This window comes from Trichosurus vulpecula, chromosome 5 (genome assembly GCF_011100635.1).
Source record: "Trichosurus vulpecula isolate mTriVul1 chromosome 5, mTriVul1.pri, whole genome shotgun sequence".
NCBI lineage: Eukaryota > Metazoa > Chordata > Mammalia > Diprotodontia > Phalangeridae > Trichosurus > Trichosurus vulpecula.
Window position 1 is genome coordinate 229,716,714 of NC_050577.1, and position 24,335 is coordinate 229,741,048.

Below are 24,335 nucleotides of genomic sequence, written 5' to 3' on the forward strand. Positions count from 1 at the left end.
TATCTATAAATAGCAGATAAATTTCCATTCTGGCTTGGTAGACGAAATTCCTCACTGTGGGCATACTATACCTATAAAATCTCAGGACTAGACCAGAGAAATTTAGTATTGTAATATAGGAATGAGGGGAAGTAGAGCATAGTGAGAGAGAGTCGGACTTTGAGTCATGGATTCAAGTATTACCTCCACCTTAGAATGGTTGTCATGATGCTGGGAAGCCATTTCACCTCTTGGTGTTCTGGGTAACTCTGATACTTCATCGGTAGAGAGAGTTCCCTCATTTGTGAATTCCCTCAAACAATATTTCTCAAAGTAAGCTACAAGAAACTTCGAAACACACTAAGGAATTTTTTTTTAAAATAATGCTGTGTTATTTGTTAATAGACATTTAAAAATCATTTTAGAGGATTTTGCTACAAGGGTTCTACAAATGTTTGTTTAAACTGAAGGGATTCTTCTACTTTGGAAAAGTATGAGAACCATTGGCCCATAGCAATAAAATTATATGAAAAAAGATCCTATCTCTATCCCGTCCCCTATGAGAGGCGGAAGGGGAAAGCCTGGTCTTGGAGTCAGAAACCTGAGTTTTAGTTCTAACTCTTTTCTTTATGAATTGGGTGACCACTGAAGACATTTATTCTCTCTGAACTTCAATTCCGTGATTCTTAAAATTGTAATAGCAATGCCTTTCTCTCCTACCACCTGAGGTTGTTGTAAGGATCATACTAGAAAATGTGTGCTGTCACCTAGAAAAAGTATAAGGTTTTCTTAATTTATTCTAATACCTGCTATTTCAGGAGATTATGGAAGACAGAGACTAATTCAAGTAAACATAAGCAAAAATAGGAGACAGAGAAAAAGGAAAAGGGGATACAGAGGAAGAGGGAGAGAGAGGTGAAGGAGGGAGGGAAGAAGAGAGAAGAAGCAAGGGAGAAAAGGAGAGAGAGAGGGAGAGGGAGAGAGAGACAGAGAGACACAGAGACAGAGACGCAAAGGCAGAGACATAGAAGCAGAGAGCCAGAAATCAGACTTTTTGCACTGCGCAGCAAGTCCCATTTTAGAGCCATTAGCACGGTAGTTTTTCTTTCGAAATGGCAGTCAAGAAGAAAACAGCTCCATTTCACGTGAACTTGACAATATAATGGGGTGAGCATTCCGGTAATTTATTATTGAGATTACCTGGGTAAAGCAGGGTTTGAGCGCCTCTCTAATTAGGAACAGCAGCAGCTGACTCCCTAAGGGAAGGGAGATTGAGGTGAGGCTTTTGTTGCCCGCCCAGGGCAAAGCCAGAGAGTTCCAGCTCCTCCCGGCTCCCCCCGCGCGCCACGAAAAAAAAAAAAAGTTCTCTCTGCTACAAAGGGATCTCATTAAGAAAGAATTGTTCTAACTCTTGAGTCCACAATATTCTATAACCCCCATGGCGTTTTGTGAAGGGCTGTGTAGTACAGACACATCTCAGAACTACTTCGTCAGTTACTGTTTTTGATCTCCTATCACTTCTAAACTCTAGGCTCCAAACAATGCGATCCGATCAAAAGGACCAGTACCTACATTACCTCCCCCCTCCAACCCCCCAAACAAAGTTCAGATGCCAGTGATTGGACAGGGTCATGGAATAGGAAAGAGGAGGGGTTGGAATGAAGAACTGCTTTAACGAAGCTTCTCTGAGACTTGTGGATCTGATGACTTGATTCACTTTATTACCTACAAAGTATCTTTTCCAGAAAACTTTTTTAATCAAAAGATCATTCATTGAAATATAAATAATTATTAATAATTATTCAGGAATTTTCCTGAGTCTTCTTTCTCTAAGACCACCATTCCCTATCTATGCACCTTGCAGATTCAAATTGAGTACAAGGAAGAGTGAATTTTACTCTCTCTTCACTAAAGCATTCATTATTTTTATCAGCTATCCTGGCTTACTTGGCTATCAATGGCGTATATGCCCTAAGCTTTACCTCAAGGCCCAAGTATAAGCCAAAGGATTTCACTACAACACTGGAAGTAATTTTGTATAACTTATATAAAATATTTTCAATGATTAATTTCAATAATTCAAATGGTTTTCCTGTGAAATCACAAAATAGAATGTTGTCACTAATATTTAATAGCTTTTGTTATACACAATACATCATGCTTAGAAATGAAATTTATTTGGAATGTTTTCTATCCAATTCTTTTGATTTTAAAAAAATCACATTCAAGAAACCACAATTGCAGAAGAGACAAAAACGATTCTGTTCTTTTGTCACATAATTTTCACACTGATATGCTTGTATGTTTAATTAAAAGAACCATGAACCACAGTTACTCATAAACTAAATTAGATATTTCCCCCCTTCTCAATAGTAGGAAGAACTCCTTTTGAGTATGTAGGGTCTTCTGGCTTTATTCACATGGAGTTGCCGCTTCAGGATATAAGGGGTTTTCCTCTTCATTACTTCTTCTTTCTCACGGTTCAGATTTCCAGAATCAAGAACATCTTCTTGGAGTAGCTGTAATACATACAGAATCTGAATGAATCAGGGATAGGATCATTATAATTCCTTACACTTAACATACCACTTCATAGTTCATAAACTCCTTTCATTTAGTGGAGAGAGTGCTAGACCTGGAATGAATCAGAAGGGCCTGAGTTCAAATCTGACCTCAGACACTGGTTGTATTACCCTACCCTGTCACTTTTATCTCTGCTTTTCTCAGTTTCTTCACCTGTAAAATGGGGATAAAGATAGCACCTACCTCTCAGGGTTCTTGCAAGGAAAAAGTGAAATAACAATCATAAAGCATTTTTTCAAATGTTAAAGATCTATATCAATGTTAATTATTATTAATATTATCATATTTGCCCCTCAAAATAACCCCACTTTTATAGCTAAGGAAACAAAGAAGTTAAAAGGCTTGATTCAAGGTCACATGACTGGGGTAGAGGGGCAGGAAGGACAGGAAAACAAAACTCTTGATGGCAGTATTCTTTCCACTAGACCCATTACCCTAGTACTTCATGATGAGTTCTATGTAGCTCATGTACATCAGAGACACACTCAGTACATCCCAAAGATTCTCAGAGTGGTTTTCATTTTTCAGTTTAGGTGACTACTCCAATACAGAAGAGAATGAAGCACAAGGACTTGTCTTCCAACCATTCAGAACCCTAGTCAGTTTCTGGCAAGACTAGAAAGCCATCCCATGGACAAAAAATGAAAAGGCATGAACTTCTATAGTTTTCCATTGCATGGATCAGTTACGGAAATAATCTGGGGGTTTATTTTATTTTAAGGCCAATCCAATGTAATTAAGAGATCCAAGAATAAGCCTAAGCTTTTGTTTTTCCCTAGAGTAACCACAATATTTTAGGACATCCTGGAACTCAGATTCCTATGATCACTCCAAATCATTCTAGATTCACATCTCTGGGATTGATCTAGAAAAAAAAAGTAAATTGGTCAGGGAAGTTGGAATAAGAATGAGGAAAATGGATAATACTTCCTCAGTGCAGGACTTTTTCTCTTTTTTATTGGTATGCTAGACATCTAAGACAATATATCAAGCAGGTGTTATAGTCCCTGAATAAATGTTTATTATATTGAGTATATGTTCAATAAGGCATGTCTCATGTCACTAGCAGAACACGGGTTTTGCTGTTGGTTTTGGTTTTTTTTTCTCCTGTCAAAACTGATGTCTCCTTAGCTTCCAGTTATCTCATATGTGCTATGCGTTCCAGGCAAGGTCTACTTCATGTTTCCATACGTGACCTCTCTGTGTACGTATTATTACCCTCCAGCAGAACCTAAGATTCTTGAGGACGGGGTCATCATCCCCAGGATCCCTGTATTCCCAGGATCTAGGACAGTGCTTTGAAACCAATAAATGTTTGATAATTCTGACAACTTCATGTGAATTGAATGGAATGGAATTCCACAGATTTGTAGTATCCCTCTTAGCATGCTCTTGACCCAGCAAAAAAAATCGAGAATATTTAGTCTGAGGAGAGGGAGAATAAATGAGGTAAAAAATTCAGTCAGGTATGGCCTATTCTTAATGAAGCTACATTTGTTTGTTTTTTAATGATCATTGCTGGCTTCTGAATACATTATTTTCATTCATTTAATTGAATATTATAGAAATTTGTCAAGAATCAAAATCAAACTCCCTGTTTTCTGCTTTGTAGACCATTTACTCATCCCTTTTTAAGTCTTTGGAAGCCCCATCTATTTAACAGGATTTTTTTCATGATAACTATAATCACACCTGCCAGTTCCTAACAATACCCTAAGATGTTATTTGTCTAGTCATGGTGATTTAAACTCATCGAGGGCAGCCAGGTTCTCCCTTACCATCTCCTCATTTATCTTCGGTTTCATCTCCCTGTTAATCATTTTTGTTCTATCATCCCCAGTCCAAAGATCATCCTCCTTGGAAAGAAAACAAGGAAAATAAGTTTTGAGTGGTTCGTCCTTCTCACTCTCATCCATTACCAATATTCCATTCTCCCTGAACAATCATTCTATCTATCTCTTTTATTCTGATCTTGTCCCCAACGCAATTAAAGATCAATTTTCTAAGATCCCAAGTTTTCAATCTCAAATTTCAGGCCATTCTGAATGTTAGTATTTCAGACACAATTCTTATAAGACTGTGCAAAGTTTTGTACTCATCTTCATCTGTCTCATTAAAAAAAAAGGTTACTTAATAAGTTCCCATTTAACCATATAGGCAATGTCCTATGTTTCCTTCATCATGGGAATTCTTTTTCATGGTGTCTCCCATGCATCAAAAATATTAGACCATTGGATGCTACATCCTTTCTCTGAACCATTTTAAATCACTTCTCTCCAAATGTAAAATGCACATCAATTTATTTCTGATTTCTTCTCTGTCTCCAACTTCATAATAAATTTGTCACCTGCTGCCAAGGTTGATGCTGAGTTCATTACAGAAAAAAATCATTCTTTGATGATGAGAAATAGGTTCAGAATAGCAGTTCTCCCATATACATCCATTTGAAATAGGAGATAAAGTAATACTTTTTTTTACCTTTCCTGCTGTTAGCAGGGTAGGGGTTAACCTCCAGCAGATGTCAAGAGAGTTGAAGTCCCTAATTGCTTCTGAATCATGCCTCCACATCAGGTATATGGCGTTTCATAAACTACTCATAAAATTTCCCCTTCTATCTAAGGGTATTGAGAAATATTTTGATAAAAATATCACTTCCATTTCTCTCTCCATTTATCCTCACCCAAATGTTTTCAATCCAACTTGCTTTTCAGGTTCCTGTGTTTTCTCATATGTCTGTATCTTCTGAATGTACGATGATATTCCAACTGATAAATTTATCTATGGTTTCTCTTGAATAAAGTATATACCCTTATGGAATTTCATTCTGGTCATTAGTCACATCTTACCATGTCACAGTGATGCCTGTGAATTCAAATCTACTTTATTACATTAGGAACTCTCGTCACTTTGCTCAGTATTCATAGTTCATGCTTTTTTAAAAAATAAAAACATCTCATTCTTTGGTTTTTCTTGCTGGTTCTTTTCTCATGTGAATTACATTGCTTTTCCCACTAGTTTTCCCACATTACAACTGCTCTTTAAATTTTGGAAATCTATGTGGCATTTCTCCCTACCCCTTCCTTTCTATCCCCTTCTATCCACTATAAAAATCCAGGAAAATGTGTTTTTACCAGATCTTATTAAGTATTCTCCAAAACAAGTAATAAATTCTAGAACAGTATTTTGTACATTATCTTAATTATTCTAGTACATAATTTAATTCTTATGCAATATAGTAAGCATACTAGTAGTGGTGGTGGTAGTGGTGGTGGTAGTAGTAGTAGTAGTGATAGTAATGGTAGAGATAGTAGTAGTAAGCATTTAAATAGTCCTTTGTTTGCAAAGAACTTTACATATATTGATTTATTTGATCCTTACAGTAACCCTGTGAGGTAGATGTTTTATAATCCCCTTTCCTCTGATGAAGAATCTAAAGCAGAGGTCAAGTGACTTGGCTAAGATCACATAGCTAACAAATGTCTGAAGCAAGATTTAAACTCATGTCTTCCCAGGTCCAAGTCCCACACTCTATGTTCTCTACCATCAAGCTGCCTTCATAAATAAATAAATAGACAAACAACAAAATAAATAAATGTGTGTTGAATGAAGGAATGGATGTTTAATAAAAGTGGTAGAGAACAATTTAGGTAGTCTAGAGCAGTTTGGACCTAGCTCAACAATGGTAATTACATGTAACTTTTGGTAAGCAGTGATAATTCAAGGGGCCTAGAATTGCTCTCTTCTCCTGTTCTTCATCAGTGAGAGCTGAATCAGTTCAAATAAATGAAAAGTGTTCTAAGCCTTTGCTCCAAGTATTCTAATCCTCGTATTAATGTGAGTCTTTTAAAAATTTAAACAACTTTCATTTAATGTACTCAGTTGGTGGTGCTGTCCCAGAAATACCTACCATACTTCCCAACTCAGAAATCCTGAAAATTAATTCAGCATCTAAAGGCTGTTCTTCCCATATGCTATTCATGGTTATTAACTAGCCACTCTGTTCCTATCTTGGAAGCAATGAACTGAGGTTGAAGCATACTAGTTTTACAATGATTAATGGGCAGCCCAAGAGAGTTCTGGAATCTCCATACTAAATCTTGATGGGAAAAGGCCACCATGCATGGCTTATACTTATAGGCACTCTGAATACTTATTCTGATGATATGATGTTCCAATATTTTATAGATAAAAATTTTCAAAAGCATTTTAGAAAATACATTTCCAGTTGCTTGCTCAATTTAGAATAGGAGATTGAGTCAAACATTTTTATGTCTGTCAAATTCGGAGTTCATTATATTGTCAGTAAATGACTTGATAGAATTTAAAAGATTATCAACAACTGGATAAAATCTTGAAGCAATAGAATTCAACCTGCTGTTACTCCCTTTAAGGAGGAGAGGAAAAAAAAGTGCTATGAGAAAATACTATTTCCAAATTTTTAGTTTTTCTATACAAAGTCCATAACTACTTTCACCATGCCTTATGTAATATTATTATTTTATTTTTAAATTATTCAATAATGTGTTTTTTTAAAGGCTACTACTTCACAGCATTTGTTTTCTTGTCTGATATGACAAATCATCTCTTCTTTTTCATCTTTTTTGGGCAAGATGGAGTCTTTGCCAGAAAAAAAAATTCTATCTTGTCATTTGCTTGTTGTACCCACAAGAATCTTATCTTTTGTCATCAATAGTATGGCATAGAATAGAGAGTGGTGAGCCATGGAATTAGGAAGACCCACTGGCTTCTTTTCCTGGCTGTGACACATATTGGCTGTGGAATCAGAAGCAAGTCAGCTAATTTCTCAGTGCCCTAGACAATTCCCTAAGAGTATACATTTTGGAGAAGATGTTGGTCTGTATCTATAGAGGGTTAAGAGAATACTAGGAGTTGCCCCCCTCCAATTAAAATAAAATAAAATATAGTTCTGGATCCCCTAGCCCTGCCCTTCACCCATGATTTGCAAAAGCAACACTTTTGTTTAAGGGACTAGGGAAATTGAACATTGCTTTGAATCAAGGAATGACTAAATTCATTGGCAAAATGAAAATTAGTCAGGTCTACAGATTTTCTTCCTAAGAATCTCTGTTCTGTACGCCTTAATGGCAACACTGAAAGTCATCCTGCTATGTCTTTCCTCTTTTTCTCTGTGACAGATTGGGAAATTTACTAATGATAGTTCACTGTGAATACCATGATCAACATAAAACTCAGATATGAAAGATGAAGGACAATCATTACAGCTGTCAATCTGAAAGACTATTTCATTCTACTCCTCCCCCAGCCCACCATAGAAAGAATTTTAAAATATTTGTTTTACTTGTCAGGATTTTATTTCCCCACATCATTTAAATAAATTCAATAAATATTTATTAAGCACTTCCTATGTGGAGAGTGAGAGGCAACATGGTTTAGACTATAGGGAGCCTTTCTCAGAGCCAGGAAGACACTGGGTCGAGATCTGCATCCCATACATACTGACCCAGTGAGCCTGGGTAATCTGCTAATCCTCTCAATGTCTAAGGCAATTAAAACTAGAAGTTTCGGGGAAGGTGCTAATCTACATTAGCAGAGGGAAATCCTCACTGGGAGTTCTCTACTTCAGCAATGAAATCATATGTCCATCTATCCCTGTGTACAAAGCTTTATGTGCTAGGCTGGGAGAGGGGGCCAACTCCCATCACCAAATGGCTTACATTCTACTGGACTTTGATGCTATATCTTTCCAAGACATCAAGCTAGTCTCAAACTAGTCCTCTTGGTTAGCTAAAATATCAAAAGTAATCCCTTCACTCCCTTAGTGGACATCAGGCAGTCCTACATGATAGATTATTCATTAGCATCTTTGAAGTAAAGTTCACAGAACAGATCCACAGAATAGAAGGAATAATAATAATATGAATAACCATAGCTAACATTTGTATAGCATTTGATGGTTTGAAAAACATACACACATATACATACTATACACACACATACACGCATGTATAAAATATAGATATATTCTCATTTGAGCATCACAATCACCTTTTGAGGTAGGCATTATTATCACTCCCATTTTATACATGTGGAAACTGAGGCACAGAGAGGTTAGATACTTTTCCCAGGATTACAGTAAAGTATCTGAGGTAGAATTTGAACTCAGGTCTTGATGACAATAAATCTCTTGCTGTATATACTATGGCAATATTCGGTATGCTATGAGGCAAGGAAACTGTTCTATCTATGGCTAAGTAGGTTTCTAATCTTCAAATGATTTGTTCTGGGCATGACATTACAAGGTAACATATCATTGTAAATATATTTTATAATCAAAATCTTCTGGTTAACATCTCCAAATGATACATTGGATGTAGGAATAATTAAACACAATTATCTAGACTGATGTTTTACAACTATTTGTTCACTAATTTATAGAGAAAATTTATATTTCCTGGTACAACAACTATTGCTCCTCTAAGTCCTTTCTTTTAATAAGCATCAAACTTTAAAAAGTCCTCTTTCTACTCCTCCATGATTATATTTCCTTGCAGCAACTCTGGCTCTCCCCTTATCTTGACCTCCTCGTCTGAACATTCTGAACTATGGGAACTGGGATGTATTCACCACTAAGGTAGATGCAGTCTTTGGTTGAGTAATTATGTGTTTTATTAATGTACCATTCTGTTTGTTTTGGAAGATACTGATTTAGACATGTCCTTGCAATTTTGAATAATGAGTAATATTTATAATTGAGTTGTAGTGGGGTTGTTGGGAGTTGCTGAAAACAAATGAAATTCATACCCAGTAGAAATGAGATACCTTATTTTGATATGCACTAACAGCTACTCAAATGGTACTAGTCTAATATATTATTGAAACCATTCCAAGTTGTGAAGTTAATGATAGATGACCAAGAATGGTTACATAGCTCTTGACAAAAATCTAAATATCTTGAACTTTTTAAGATTCCTTGTATATAAAAAAGTTCTTCCTTGAGTGTGAATTAAATAAATGTATATGGATTAAATCTCCACTAAAATATATCCTCCTTCTAAATTTGGAGGGAAGTATTTTACTCAACCACAGATATTTGAAAGGACTTTAATAGTTGCCAGAATTGGGAACCTACATCATTCATTTCCAACATTTGTGAGTCTTGCTATTATGCCATTTGTCAGGATTGGGGGAAAATCAATAGAAATCAGCATTGAACCAGTCTAACAAAAACTAGTGTCTTACCTCCCAGTGCTGAAAGGCTCTGCTCTGACAGATTTTCTGGAGCTGGTAGATCATCAGCATTGCTTCCAAGTTAAAGCCATCTAAAGTTGAGAACTGCCTTCTCATAACAAGCTCATCTTCACCAGTCTCCCCTGTTTCTTCAGCTTGGCTGTTTAAGTTATTGACAAGGTTGCACACATTGATCAGGGTCACTTTCCAATGAGGAAATCTTGCTTTGCTGATCTATGATAGGCAAAAGAATATACAAAACTGAAGATTCCATCTTCAAATTGGGTTTATAACTGAGAAATGGGTAAATCAGTGATAGAACCAAGATTGAAAATTTTAACAAACTACTGTTTTGATGTTAGATTCCATGTTTAAAAACCACAACTGTTGGGTCACCACATCTAATGAGCTGGAAGGGACCTCAAAAATCATCTTCTCAGGCCAGAAACCTCATTTTACTAATGAAGACACTGATATATGGTAGTGATCAAAAACTGTTGCTAAACAAGGAAATGATTAATTATTTTATCTTCTGCAGTATTTCTAATGAAATATTATTTGAAGATTTTTCTAAAGTTGTGATTACATAAAAATATATTTTGAAATGTGTCTATTTTTAGATTTTAGAAACTTAATGCCAATTAGTCATTTGGCAGCTACATTTTAATATTCAGATAAAAAGAAGGGGGAAAATGTCATTCCAATGACTGTCATTATTCGCTGAAAGCCAAAATCATTAACTATATTGTGAAATATGAAGAGGAATGGCCAAGGAGAGAGCTGACCTATATATAGGATTCTAGAGTATTTTCAATAGAATAGAGTAGTAGTAACAAATTAATGATATAACAATAGCAACAGCAAAAATTAGCATTTCGGGGCAGCTAGGTGGCACAGTGAGTAGAGCACCAGCCCTGGAGTCAGTAGGACCTGAGTTCAAATCCAGCCTCAGACACTTGACACACTTACTAGCTGTGTGACCTTGGGCAAGTCACTTAACCCTAATTGCCCTGCCTTCCCCCTTAAAAAAAAACCAACAACAACAACAAAAATTAGCATTTCACATTTATTCTCATTTGATCATCATAATAACTTAAGAAGTCAAGTACCACAGATACTGTCATTCCCAATTTATAGAAGAGGAAACTGAGGCCCAGTGAGAGATTAAGTGACTTGAGGGACAGCTAGGCAAAGTCATAGTACACAGAGGGCTGGGCCTGGAGTCAGGAGGACTTGAATAAAAATCTGGCTTCAGATGCTTGCTAGCTGTGTGACCCTGGGCAAGTTGCCTAATGTCCAACTGCCTCACTTTACACATCTGTAAAAGGGGGGTAATAACACCTACCTTTCAGCGTTGTTGAAGGATAAAGTGAGATAATATTTGTAAAGTTTTCTGCAAGCCTTAAATCACTATTTAAATACTATTTATGTACCATGGACATACAACAAGAAGGCATCAGATCTAAATTTAGAACACAGGTCTTCCTGATTCTGAGTCCAACACTCTATCCACTACTCATAAAAAAGGGAAGAGATTGGAACTCTGAGGTAATTCCTTAGTCTTGAACTACAATCTCTAATCCTATGACCCTAGGAGGTCACCTGCAAGCAACAGCAGCATGGCACGGTAGATAGAGAACCATCCTCGGAGGAAGTAAGACCCCCCCCCACAGGATCAATCCCTGCCTCTGATACTTCCTGACTGTGTATCCCTGAATAGGCCCCTTAAACTTTCAGTACTCAAGGCAACTTCCTAAGACCAGAAACTGAAGAGAAGCTGGGGACTGAATTGGTAGAAAGATTTTCCCAACCTGGGACCTCCCCAGTCCACCCCTGATCTTATGATCCTATGAATATTAGTAATATGAAAATATTAGTAAGTATGAATGCTATTAATTATGCTCATTAACCATTAATAATATTGACAGGATTAACAATTCTCACTGACTTGTAGAAAGCTTAGTAGAGAAGGAGATATAATATGGAATTATGTAAAATGTTGTTGTCGTTTTAATATAATATACTATTAGAAACATGAAAAGAGTACAACGGGTGTTCCTCAATCGTCAATTACCTTCAGAATAAACAGTAATGCTACAAACAAATCCTCACTCTGAGCTTCTTCAGGAAATTAGGTCTTATAAAACAGATAAAGCACAATAAGAAAAATAGATGTTTTTGTTTTATTTAGCCACTACAAATTCATGCATCATTTTAAAAAAGTGACAGCCTCTCATTTTCTGTACCTTCTGGAAGGTAATAAGAGCATGTATTTAGAAGAGAAGTGCCGAGAAGGTCAGCAGAATGAATATGTGTACAAAATTCAAAGAGCCAGGAACTAAGGGAATATTAAAAACTCTGAAATGTTCCACTGTACATTCTAGTCCCACATCTAAAGAATTAACCCAACTTGATTCAATTGAACAAGTACTTCTTAAGCACACACAATGGGCGAAACGCTATGCATAATTTGGGGGATACAATGATTGCAAAAGAGAATCTTCTATTCCCCCAGGTAGGTTTCATTCTACTTTATTGCCATGATAATGATAGATAAAAGCTAAGGGCAGTATAAGAACAGCCCTGGTAGCTGAAGGACTCTCAGGGGCAGCTAGGTACTGGAGGTGGCTAGGCAGCACAGTGGATAGAGCTCCAGGCCTGAAGTCAGAAAGACCTGAGTTCAAATCCAGCCTCAGACACTTACTAGCTAGCTATGTGATCCTGAGCAACTCACTTAACTCTGTTTGCCTCAGTTTCCTTAGCTGTAAAATGAGCTGGAGAAAGAAATTGCAAACTACTCCAGTATCTTTGCCAAAAAAAAAATTGTATCCCAGAGTCAGACACAACTGAACAAAGACAACAAAAACAAAGACTATCTCCATAAAAGGAGATCTCATCATTTTCTATAGGATCAATACTTATCTGCTGTAAGTGCTTTCAGTGATCAAATTCAACAATAACTACCCTTGTTCTTCCCATAGAAGCTAGCTTCAAAAATACTATGAATAAGCTATCTAAGGAAGTGGCTTAACTCCCTGTCTAGTTGGTGGTCCCATTAATCTTTAATTATGTATTTTGTTGGTTTTTAGTTTTTCTCTGCAATCAGTGTCAAAAGCAAAAAAAAACAAAAACAAAACAAAACCATGAGCAGAGCTTTAAAAAAACCCAAAAAATCAAAAAATTATCCTTTCCAAACTATTTTTTAAAAAGTTTTAATTTTAATTGTCCTCCATAGAGACATAACTGAATGATTACACTGATATTTTAAATCTAGAAAACAACTGTTTGACTTTCATGCAAATAGATATATAAGCCAGACATACTTAAGATCAAATATGCTGTATTAGGAAAGATCAGAATGCAGATAGGGCTATATTCTAGAGGAGATGAAATTATTCCTGGTATTGGAAGGTCTACCTTGCACCTTAAAAAATGGCCAAGATGGAGATGACAAATGGTTGTCATTCTAATAGAATAGAAGCTCTTTGAGGCCAGGCAGTGCTTCATTTTGTTCTTTCTTTTCACTTCTAGCAGTGGAACAGCAGTTCCTGGCACTTGGTAGACACTTGATAAATGTTTCTTGAATTCAGTTATTTAAATAGTATAACCCAATGTGCTCTCATCTGGGCATTACAGGACTTGGGTTTTGTATTACCTACTGACCCTGTGATCTTGTACGAAGCCCTTAGCCTCTGTTTCTTCCTCTGTAAAATGGGAATAGAACTCGTAAACCACTCCAATATCTTTGCCAAGAAAACCCTAATGAGGTCATGAAGAGTTGGACTTGACTGAGAAGACTGAACAGCAACAATAGCAAAAATGGGAATGAGAAACAGGGTATCATAGAGGATAGAAAGCTGGCCTTGGATTAGGGAACTTTATGCCTCTGATACATGTTAGATGAATGATTGTGGGCAAATAATTTACTTTCTCAGTACACCAGTAATAAAGTATGTATATATCAGATACGTGGGGAAATGATAGTTCTAGTACAAAATGGGGGAGATGATGGGGTAGAGGGGACGGAAAATATATTAGGAAGAATTTGGTTGTCAGCAATTTCGAAAAACTCTTATTTTAACCATCTTTTTACTTTTTCAGAGTCCTTGTGGTACTTTTAGGTCACCTTTTCACACTAAGGGTAAAGTAACAAAGAGTATATTTTGTACTAACCATCATTCTATTCTAACACCTCATCCCTCAGTCTAATGAGACTCTATTTCCCCCAGATGACATGAATACAATGTTCATAAATTCGAAAGGATAGGAGATATTGAAAATGAAATTAATTCCTTTGAAAAATGCCTAAATCACTAAGAGCTGCCTGAAAATAAGAAAATATAAATTTTAATGGCAGTCTTCTTGAATTTGATCTTAAATATGTCTGGCTTATATATCTATTTGCATGAAAGTCAAACAGTTGTTTTCTGGATTTAAAATATCAGTCTAATCATTCAGTTATTTTTTCAAATATCTAGGGTGGCTTTTGTGGTATATAAAATGAGTTTTCTTCCCTTACCTCCCTTTCCACTTTAATGTCTCCTATTAACTATCGTTGTTTTAACACAAGTGTTTGTTTCTTTTTAATTTCCCTGCTCAGGATGGAGCCAGCATATGGCCTCTTTTTCCAACTACATAATATTGATGCATGCCTTTGTAATTACAAATTTTTATTAGACACATTGAAAACCTACCTTTCCCCCCTGCTCCAAAAAAAAGGTTTACATTACGCCAATTCAGAGCTATAATTTAGGTTAACAAGAAACATGGAACAGAGATAATTTTGATATTTGTCAAAATTTTCCTGAAGGAATATATTTAATGTTGCTTTTTATGCTTGTTCAAATATGGAATTAGGAATCTTTTTAGCCACAGGTTTGCCTGAAACCCAAAAATAAAACAAAAAAATAATACAACCACAACAATAACAAAATAACTCTTTAAATCCAAAATTAAGTCTACACCATATGAAAACTAACATGGCCAGTGTCCATTTTCTTGGAGGGATAGTTCCATGTAATACCAAGTAATATTGGTAAAAAATAAAGGTTTCTTGATCAATAAAATGAAAGGGTTCAATCATGTGATCACTAAGATACTAAATATTCTATAGAAAAACAGAAATAGAAAAAAAGAAAAAAATAGAAAAAAATTCATAGTAATTTAGATTTAGACATCGTATTACATTCAATTCATTTCATTTATTACCTCCCTGTTATATGACTTTGGTAGTTTCTAGGGATACAAAAGGTAGGGGTAGCAAAGCTCGTATCCTCAAGAAGCTTACTTATAATGGATTTTTGAAGTCATATAATTCAACCTTCTCCTTTTACAGGTAAAGAAACTGAGGTCCAAAGAGGTGAAATGACTTATTCTCCATTCTTTGATTCCCAGACTAATATGCTCCACTAAAGAAGAAGCTAAGTGATAAATCATAATCATAATGAATATCTAGTATTTATATAGCATTTTAAGGTTCTTTATAAATAGGTCTTTATAAACAGTATTTTATCCCATCTAGAAGATAGATGCTATTATCATTATTCCCATTTTATAGATGGGGAAGCTGAATCCAACAGGTTCAGTGACTTGCTGAGGATCTAGTCATACAAATAGTCAATATCTGAGGTCAGATTTGAACTCAGGTCTTCCTGACTCCATGGCCAGAGCTCTATCCACCACAGCAATGACAGTCCCATGCAGTGTTACCACCAGCCTTCCTCAATATCAGAGTGTCTTGGGTTTAGAGCTAGAAAGGAAATGTCTTCAGAGACTATCTAGTCAAATCCCTCCACCATTCAGCCTACTGCCAGATCAGTATCACACACTATAAGGAATTCAGTAGAAGAACATTGAGCTAAGTGGAAACATTCCTCTGAATGTATCTATTCATGTCAGTTAGATCCAGTCCAGATATTTATATTCACTAGTTGTCTCTGACAGATTTCAGTTGAGTTTCTCTGAGAAGGTCCAAAGGAATGAACAATTGATCATCTTTAAGTTGGAGAAATGTTCTGCTTATGAAGTCAAGGACTCAGATGAAATGAAGAGATTTGACAGATACCAAACACTCACCTATGTGGTGCAGAGAATGTTAGAAAATCCTGTGTGAATCCTGACACTAACTAGATAACCCTGGGCAAGACATTTAACCTTCATTTGTCTCAGTTTCCTCACCTGTAAAATGGGGATAATCCTAGTGCATATCTCCCAGGATTATTGTGAAGTTAAATGAGATAATATCGCAAAGTGCTTTGAAAAACTTAACACACTATATAAATGCTAGTGATTATTTACTATTAGTATTTGTTTGAAAAGTATCTAGCCTTTCAAACACTGAATTTCACCTCCTGAGTGCTTTTGGCACCAAGAGACCTGAGAGATAATCTTGAATGGACTATGGGCCCAATATTTGGATGGTACTCCCTCCTTGATCCCCCCACAAAGAATAATATTAGCGTTGAGTCAGCACTCCAGAGTCCTACCTGCTTTGGTCTCAGAATTCAGTCAGGGTTATCTCTTAGGTCCCTTAGTATCAAAAGCATTCCTTTGGTTTTGACCATAAGCAACCCTCATGACCAAATCCATCTTGTTACACAATATTGAGAATTACTGTTTTGTTAATGTTGATTTTGGCCTCCTTGGATGGATATTAATCATTAGGTGTTTGTCTGCATATAGTCCAGAAATCAGTTTTGCTGTGCTCAGGTTCCCATAGACTAAGCAAGCACTGATTCAAATGCACCATTTTATCCTTCAATATAAACTCTTACAGGGCAGGGGCTTTTGTACTTAGCACTGATATATAGTAAGTACTTAATAAATGCTGTTTGATTAGTTCTGATCTGGCACCATCTTCTACAGGAAATCTCAATGATTACTACCTGAACCCAGTTAATACTTGTCCCTCTTGCCTCAGTTGTCCTTGCACTACAATACACACACAAATACACATATACATACATGTATATGTATATATATATACATATATTCATAAACATATATTTATGTGATTGATGTGTGCATGTATGTATGTATAATGTATATATGTATCTGTGTATATATACATACAGATACACATACATATATATATACTCTTTATATGTGTATATGCATATATACACACATATTTATATATGTGCTTTATGAACCTATTGACTCTCCCCCTCAAAAAATAGAGAAGGTACTTAATAATTGCTTGAAATGAATTCCCTTTCTTACTCAAATATGTCAGGCCCACAGGAAACACCAGTGGTCTTGGGTTCTATAATGGTATACTGGAATAAGCTCAAGAACAAGCAACACTCAGCATTGGGCGGCTCACTAATAGCACAACAAATTATTTAAGTACATAATTGTTCTTATTTAATATACTTAGCATTAATAATAATAAATCATAGCTAATATTTATATAGTGCTTATTATACATCAGGCACTGTGCTAAGTACTTTAGAAATACTGTCTCAAGAACACAAGGAAGCAAAGAAAAGATGGACAATTCTCAACACAAGGTGTATTATTTATCATATAGGCTGTTTTGAAGTGAAAATGTATTGTTACATATTTTGAATCCTCTCCTATGTTCTGCTATGCATGTGACATGCTTTTTTTTCTTTTTTACTTTATATTTAGGTTTCAATATTTAAGTTTATGATATATTTTTGTTTTTTTTTCTTTATCTTGTATTTGTGTTCTGGTAAAATAAAATTCAATTAAAAAAAAAGAAATACTATCTCGTTTGATCCTTACAGCAACCCTAGGATGTAGGTGCCATGATCATTATCATTTTACAGATAAAGAAACTGAGGCAAATAGATTTTAATAAATGATTTGCCCGGGTCACACAACTAGGCTGAGGTCTGATTTGAACACAGCTCTTATTGACACCAGGCCCCACACTGTGTAAGTTAGGTGACTTAAATAAGATTTAATAATATATTTAGCATAAATAATATTCATCACTTAGAAGTAGCATAGGTCCTCATGCATTAATCTTTGGAGAAGCATTTATTAAGTTCTTACTGTGTACCAGGCACTGACATGACATTCAGGAGGTTTGTCAATTGACTAATCTAGAAGAGACTGTGGAAAGAGCAGTATAAAATCAGAGAATCTGGTTTTGATTATTGACTTCTATTTCCTCTCTGGGTAACTTTGGATAGGTCACTTATCCTCCCCTAGATCTCAGTTCCCTCACCTTCAAAATGACTATGTTTATACTAGATGGCCTCTTAGATCCTTTTCGATTCTAGATGAATGATCTATTGAGTTCAAATTCTGACTCTGTCTACCTGTGTAACTTGGGCAAGCTCCCTTTCCTCTTTGGGTCTCAGTCTTCTCATGTCATCTTCTCATCTGTCACCAATTCAATACACTCAATGACCTTTAAAGTCCCTTCAAGAAGATCCTAAGAAACCTACGAACAAACATTTCCAGTTGAGCTCCACCAATTTGTAAACAAGAAGGCCAAGCACATATGACCTGAACTGTTGTTGAATGGCCAGTTAGTGATAGAGACACAGTGCTGGCATTGTAGGTCTCCTTACTCTCCATTCAATGGCCATTTCACTCTGCCATGTTGTCTCCTCCCATTGTTCACCATCTTTTATTCTGCAGATATGTAAGCCCTTTGCTGTTTCCCTTATACAATCTAAAAACTGTCCAGTTACTTTTTGTTTGAGCATTTAAATTGAGGTCAATAAACCTTTCATCAAACCTAATCTAATAAGGGTGGAAACACATTTTTCCTTCAGTGATTTTACATCTTTCTCATGAAATCAAATGTAACCATTTAATTAAAACAACACTCTGATGAGTGAGAGTCATGCTAGTCTTCATTGTGTCACGTCAACACCTTTACACTTCCTTTGAACTCAAGCAAAATCTTTCAGAAAAAGGAAATGCTTCAAAATGAACTTTTAGGTCTAGCCTGGAAGTGATTACCATTCGAAAGGGTGACCATGTTCATAATGAAAGGACCTATGTTCAGTAGCCATTGACTGGAGGAAAGAAAAGAGAATTACCTTTGATGTGTACATATTGGTCAATAAATCTGCTTCCAGTGCTTTCATTTCCTCTTCTGAATCTGAAGGGAAAAATTAAAAAAAACACACACACATGTTTATTATCAAATATTAATTAACCAGATCATACAGGTTCCATCATCATCTTAGAAAGTTTTGGCTTGGTTTGATATTAAAAGGCCAAGATTTAAGCAGGAATTGAATTTCTTCTCTAAATATGAGAGAGACAGATACAGAGAAAGATAGACAGAAATGGGTAGTAAGGCAGAAAAAGAGAGAGAGATTAAAACACAGCCAGAGACAGAGAGATAGAGACACACACAGAGATGGAGATTCACAGTCAGACATAGATAAAAATGCAGAGTCAGAGACATACAGAGAGACAGACATAGAGACATAGAGTCAGAGAGATAGAAAGAACAAGCAGTTAAAATTATCTTTTCAAGATAATTGGCATCTAGATTAGTCAAAACTTATTTTTAAAAATCTGCATGTTAAATAAGGCATTGAATTGTAACCATTTCTCTAAGTAATTTCTCTATCTTCCATATGGTATATACTTGGTTCATAGATACTGTATATTTCAGTTTTCCTGGAAATACAGCCCTATATTTGATCCTTACCAGGCATGTAAGCCATATCTGTATACTATCATTATTCATTTTAAAGGGGTCATAGTATCAGAGATCTAGGGCTGGAATGATCTAAGTGGTCAGCTAGTCCAAAGCTTTATTTTATAAAAAAGGAGACAGGGGCCTATAAGGTCAAATGTCTAGTCCAGGGTCACATAAGTATTACAGTGGCAGTGCTGGAATCTGAACCCAGGTGCTCTGATTCCACCTGCATTTTGACTGTTAATATGCTGGCCACATGTGCTGCCTCACCTCTAAATCATACGATTTAAAAATGCATGATGTATGAGTCCAAGAGAAAGTCTTACAATTAGAACACAGTCCAGTCAATAGTCTGTTGACAACAGCCAACAACCTTTCACTGACCCTTTGAGCAAAAGGTACTACAACTTTTCTGGATTCAGATATTATTTTAGACTTGAGTAAACATTCTGAAGCAATTGGTTTTATCCTTCAATGAAGTGGTAATGGGCACATTGAATTAGAAAATGAAGGTCTATCCTCATATGAAATTAGGGAAAAAATGTCTGAAAATTCCTAACATGGACTGGAAAACTAATTTCTATAGCCCTTATGATAACTGCTCTATGCTCTCATGGATTTTTTTAATAAAGAACATTTAAACAGGTTAATTGACCTCTTTTGAATAAACTGACAGAGCTCTAATAAAAAATAACTTACTACACTAATTCATCAACACTGTCTCATGTTTTCATTTTAAGACAAGCTAGATTCAGTGAATAAATGACTGAGACCTTTTATCTCCTCATATATACACAAAAGGGCTGAACAGATGCATTAAGCTTGGATAAACAATTTAACAGGCTTTACTAGGAGGTGTCACTTTTCCAAGGAGACAGGATTGCTTTCCCTCAGGGACCATATTTTACAGTAGTGTTTGTTTTTTTTTCCCCCTAAAGAATATAAAAACAAATGCCATAAACCACCTTTAAATGGTCAATCACTAAAACCCATAAATCAGGAATCATTGTAGAAGGTAGTTTAAGATGTCCTGGACCAAGTGCTTAATTAAGCAACAGCTATCCCTTTCAAAGATAGTTTTACTGCATCTTTCATCACATATAACTATGTGGTAAGAATGAGAGCGTCATATCAAAAAATAAAGCTTTATTAAATTAGACTCATTTTCTTCTATAAGTGTTAAATCACCATTCTCAAAATGTGTATGAATAAATAAAATATTTCTTTTTAAAACATCTTTATGTGTTTTCTGTTATAGTAATCTCTAAAATGCAGGAAGAAGATTAACATAGAGAGGAAGTTAGATGTCATAAGCTTTTTGCCTATGAGATGTGTAGGAGAAAAAAACCTAATATTGGAAAATATGTGCTTTTGAATGCCATGAGCCATCTTCGGATGGTCTATGCTTGAAACTATAAATTATGGTTCATCTCAGAAGACTGCTTTAGATTTAATGGGCAAAGTGTTTAAGTAATAACCAATCCTTTCAAATATAATTTAACTATGTCTTTCATCCCACATAACTATGTGGCAATATCCTATTGCTAGAAATGTCTGGAATTGACATCTGCTTTCTCAGTTCTTTTTCAAGCTTTACCTCTGCAAGCATCTTTGACTAGGCAAAGCTTTAAAGGGCCATTCTCTATTACAAACTTACCTTCCATGAGAGGGTTCTAAAGTAACATGCAACCAGCAATGTCTTTCCTGTTGTCTCTACTCCCAAATGCATAAGAATATATCAGCTTTATTCTTTCTACTAAAAAAAAATAGGGCTACTGATTTTTCCCTGATGTGCTTTTAGAGCCTCCCAAGGCAAATAGAAAAACGCTTTTTTTAAAAAAAATTCTCTAATGTTCTATGAATATTGCTCAAATTTTTAATATATGTTGTTATGTGTCATAGGGATCAAAATTTATGTCTCTCATATAAGATGCAATAATCATTCCTGGTAATCACAAATTAACTTTCACTATTATCCACATATTCACTAGTGTGTATTGAACATTTTTGCCTCTTGCCAATCATAAAGGAGAGAAAAGCTAAAAGCATGAATGAGGATGGTATTTAAGTATCTTAATTTAATGATGAATGCCTTCTTGGCTTGACAGGTACTACCTCTGCACTCTCAATTGGACAAAAAAATAGCCTGATTTAGCCTTATCCTTTCAGTGCTGGAGTTTCAAAAAGTGTCGGGCAGTATTTTCATCTATCAGACTGGCACCAGCTTTGCAGATTTTTAAAGAAAATACTTATGTCCCTTCCCTGTCTTCATAGATAAATTAAGCAGGCATTTACACTATATACCCATATGTGCCAAAAACCAGAATAAGTTAAAAATTCTCTATGGCTGCATTAGCATAGATTGTAGAAAATAATAATTTTATAAAATGGATTATTTCTCATTTAGCAAAGAGAAACTGAGCTTACCTGAGCACAGACTCTGGGAAGTAAAAGCCAGAAACATCATGCAGAAGAGTTGAATTTTCATTCCTGCCATCATCCTTTTTAGCCTCCTAGTAAGTAAAGTCCATAAATATTAGAGAGAGCGAGTGAAGCTGCAAATGAGTGTCTCTCTCTTTTCCTATTGCTTTCAGCTGACTTTGAAAGTGACTGAACCATGAGGGGAGCTCTGGACGATTCCCTATATATACATAAGCAGTGAGATGATGTCACAAATATACAGGGATTATCTCTTGGTGAAATGCCCTCCTTTGATTCCTCCCCCCTTCCCTTTACACTTCCTCCTGCCCCTCCCCCTCTGCCTCCCCTCTCCTCCTCCACAGATGAACCTTGAGTGAGACTGATGCTATTCACTAATTGTATTGCTTTACATTTCTGATGCACTCAGTAGCCATTCAAATCTACTGCCACATAGGGCCAACTGGACCCCCAGGCAGGAAACCTGCCAGCAATTTGGCACCTCTGTTCCACCTATTATTGTCCTCTACAAGAAGTTTTCATTTTTCTCTTGGGAGATCACTGGTCCTGAAGTCCCTAGTTTTCAGTACTAATCTCCAAGCAGAGATACTACAGAAGTCAGTGACTTTATTTATTTAATGTTAGCAGTGCCAGAAATAATTAAAAGACGTGCTTGAAAATCAGAAATTTTGATCAATTACTCTCTGGATTTTAGTATTTTTAATATCATAGGTTGGGGAAATCAGAGGAAAAATAGAAGGTGTTAGATGGACAGAGCACGATACCAAATGTACAGATTGAGCTGAGCTGAGGCAAAATTCAGCTATATTAGGAGAAAGGGAATTGAGAGAAAAAAAAAGAATGCATGATTTTTAGCCTTGATTTTTATGAATTTCTCTTGTTTTGAATCATCTTTTCCCAATATATTTTCCCTCACTTTCCTACCCAGATAACCTAACAACATAGAATGCAAATCCACTCAGGAAAAGTAAACAAGTGCGAAGTTATATTCAGTAGAGATCATAGTCTCAATAGTGAGTGGACTTTTCTCCAGTTTGATTTATATGATCAGGGAAATGGTTGTTCCTCTGAAAGGATGATTCGCTGATCCAAGTTCCTGAATTCTAGTTGAATATCTTGGAAAGCAGATTTTATCTGCCGAGAAAGTCTCCTAAATACAAATACGGTACATTTAGGTAGATAGGTAGAATATATATTATGTTTAGGATCCCAGTAAATTCTGATCAATATTGGCCCCTCCTCCTTTTTAATTAAATTGCTTATGCCCTTCCTTTGGCATCTCCCCTGTTGTTAACCAGTTTTAACTAACTCTTACCTTGAATAAGAATGGGTATCCTTCATCCTCTGTCTCTGTGCTATCCTTTCTTGAATCAACCTTTTAATGAACTTCTTCTCCTTCCCATCACCCCCTTTTTTACCTGGAGAAAGTGGGTCTTTACCTCTGGAAAGGTGACAGTCCAATATACACACTATTCCCAAGAGTCACTTTTCTAACAGAAATCTTTCACTTTTTTTTTTTTTACCACTACAGCAATGACAGTCACATGCAGTTCTCGGAAGAAAATTGCTCAAACTGCCTTTTTATGAGAGTCTCTTTTTTCTTTTTGGTTTTTTCCTTTGAGTATTTCATAGGGTGGGGAGAGGGATGAGAAGAGGGAGAATATTCTGTGGCTGAATGCATCAGGTAAGAGAAAATTCAGTGTTCCTCCTTAGAAAGGGTGTCTTAGGGAGCTAAATAGGAAATACAGTTTCAGTGCCTTAATTGTTATAGTAAACAAAATCCAAAATACTCAATTTTCAAGAGAGTGAAAATTGATTTACCTTCAATGGCACACAGGAAAATTGCCACAAATTTCTTCCCCTTTCCCTGAATTCAAAGAGAAGAGATGAACATTATATGTTTCACAGCTGCTTCAATAAGCAACATCTTTACATTGCATATATTTAAGAAATGCATCGACCGCTCAAATGTGTGATATCACTCATAAGTATAGGGAATTGTCCAGAAATAAAGGACCAAAAGGAGGAAGCAAGGGGCCAGTCTGATGTAAGTGAATGGTGGGTGAACTTAATTCTTTGTGAAAAGGTGTAAGTACCTCTTTGCTTCCATCAGGGGGCGCCATGGAAGTTTCATAAAGCTTCCCATGCCACAAATCTGCCTGCAAGTGCTAGAAGCCTATGGATTTTGTCTATTTTTCTTTTCCTATCACAAGATCATTAGGAAATAATTTCTTTGGTGGAATCAAGACAGCAGCAAATGTGCTTTGCATTTTTTAAAATTGTTTTCGTTTTCTCTGTCTTCATTCAAATACTATTGTGCGAAATATGCACACCTGCTAGAAAACTAATAATGATAATTTTTTTAAAAAAAAGGAAGAGTAGGTATGATTCCTAGTATGTCTTCAATGCAAACTTTTGCAATCAATGAAAATTCCATGTGCTGTGTTGACAGATGTTTTCTCAAAGAAAATTATATAAAAAAAGAAAA

General features: G+C 35.8%; 1 protein-coding gene across 1 annotated transcript; it reads right to left on the bottom strand.

Moving 5' to 3' along the window:
• Positions 1 to 2,345: 2,345 nt before the first annotated feature.
• Positions 2,346 to 21,908, bottom strand: NTS (neurotensin). The gene is made up of 4 exons (XM_036761991.1): positions 21,836 to 21,908; positions 18,795 to 18,856; positions 9,784 to 10,005; positions 2,346 to 2,498 (listed from the first exon to the last, which is right to left on the bottom strand). The coding sequence occupies exons 1-4, from the start codon at positions 21,906 to 21,908 to the stop codon at positions 2,346 to 2,348; spliced, it is 510 nt and encodes a 169-aa protein (XP_036617886.1).
• Between the last annotated feature and the right edge of the window lie 2,427 nt (positions 21,909 to 24,335).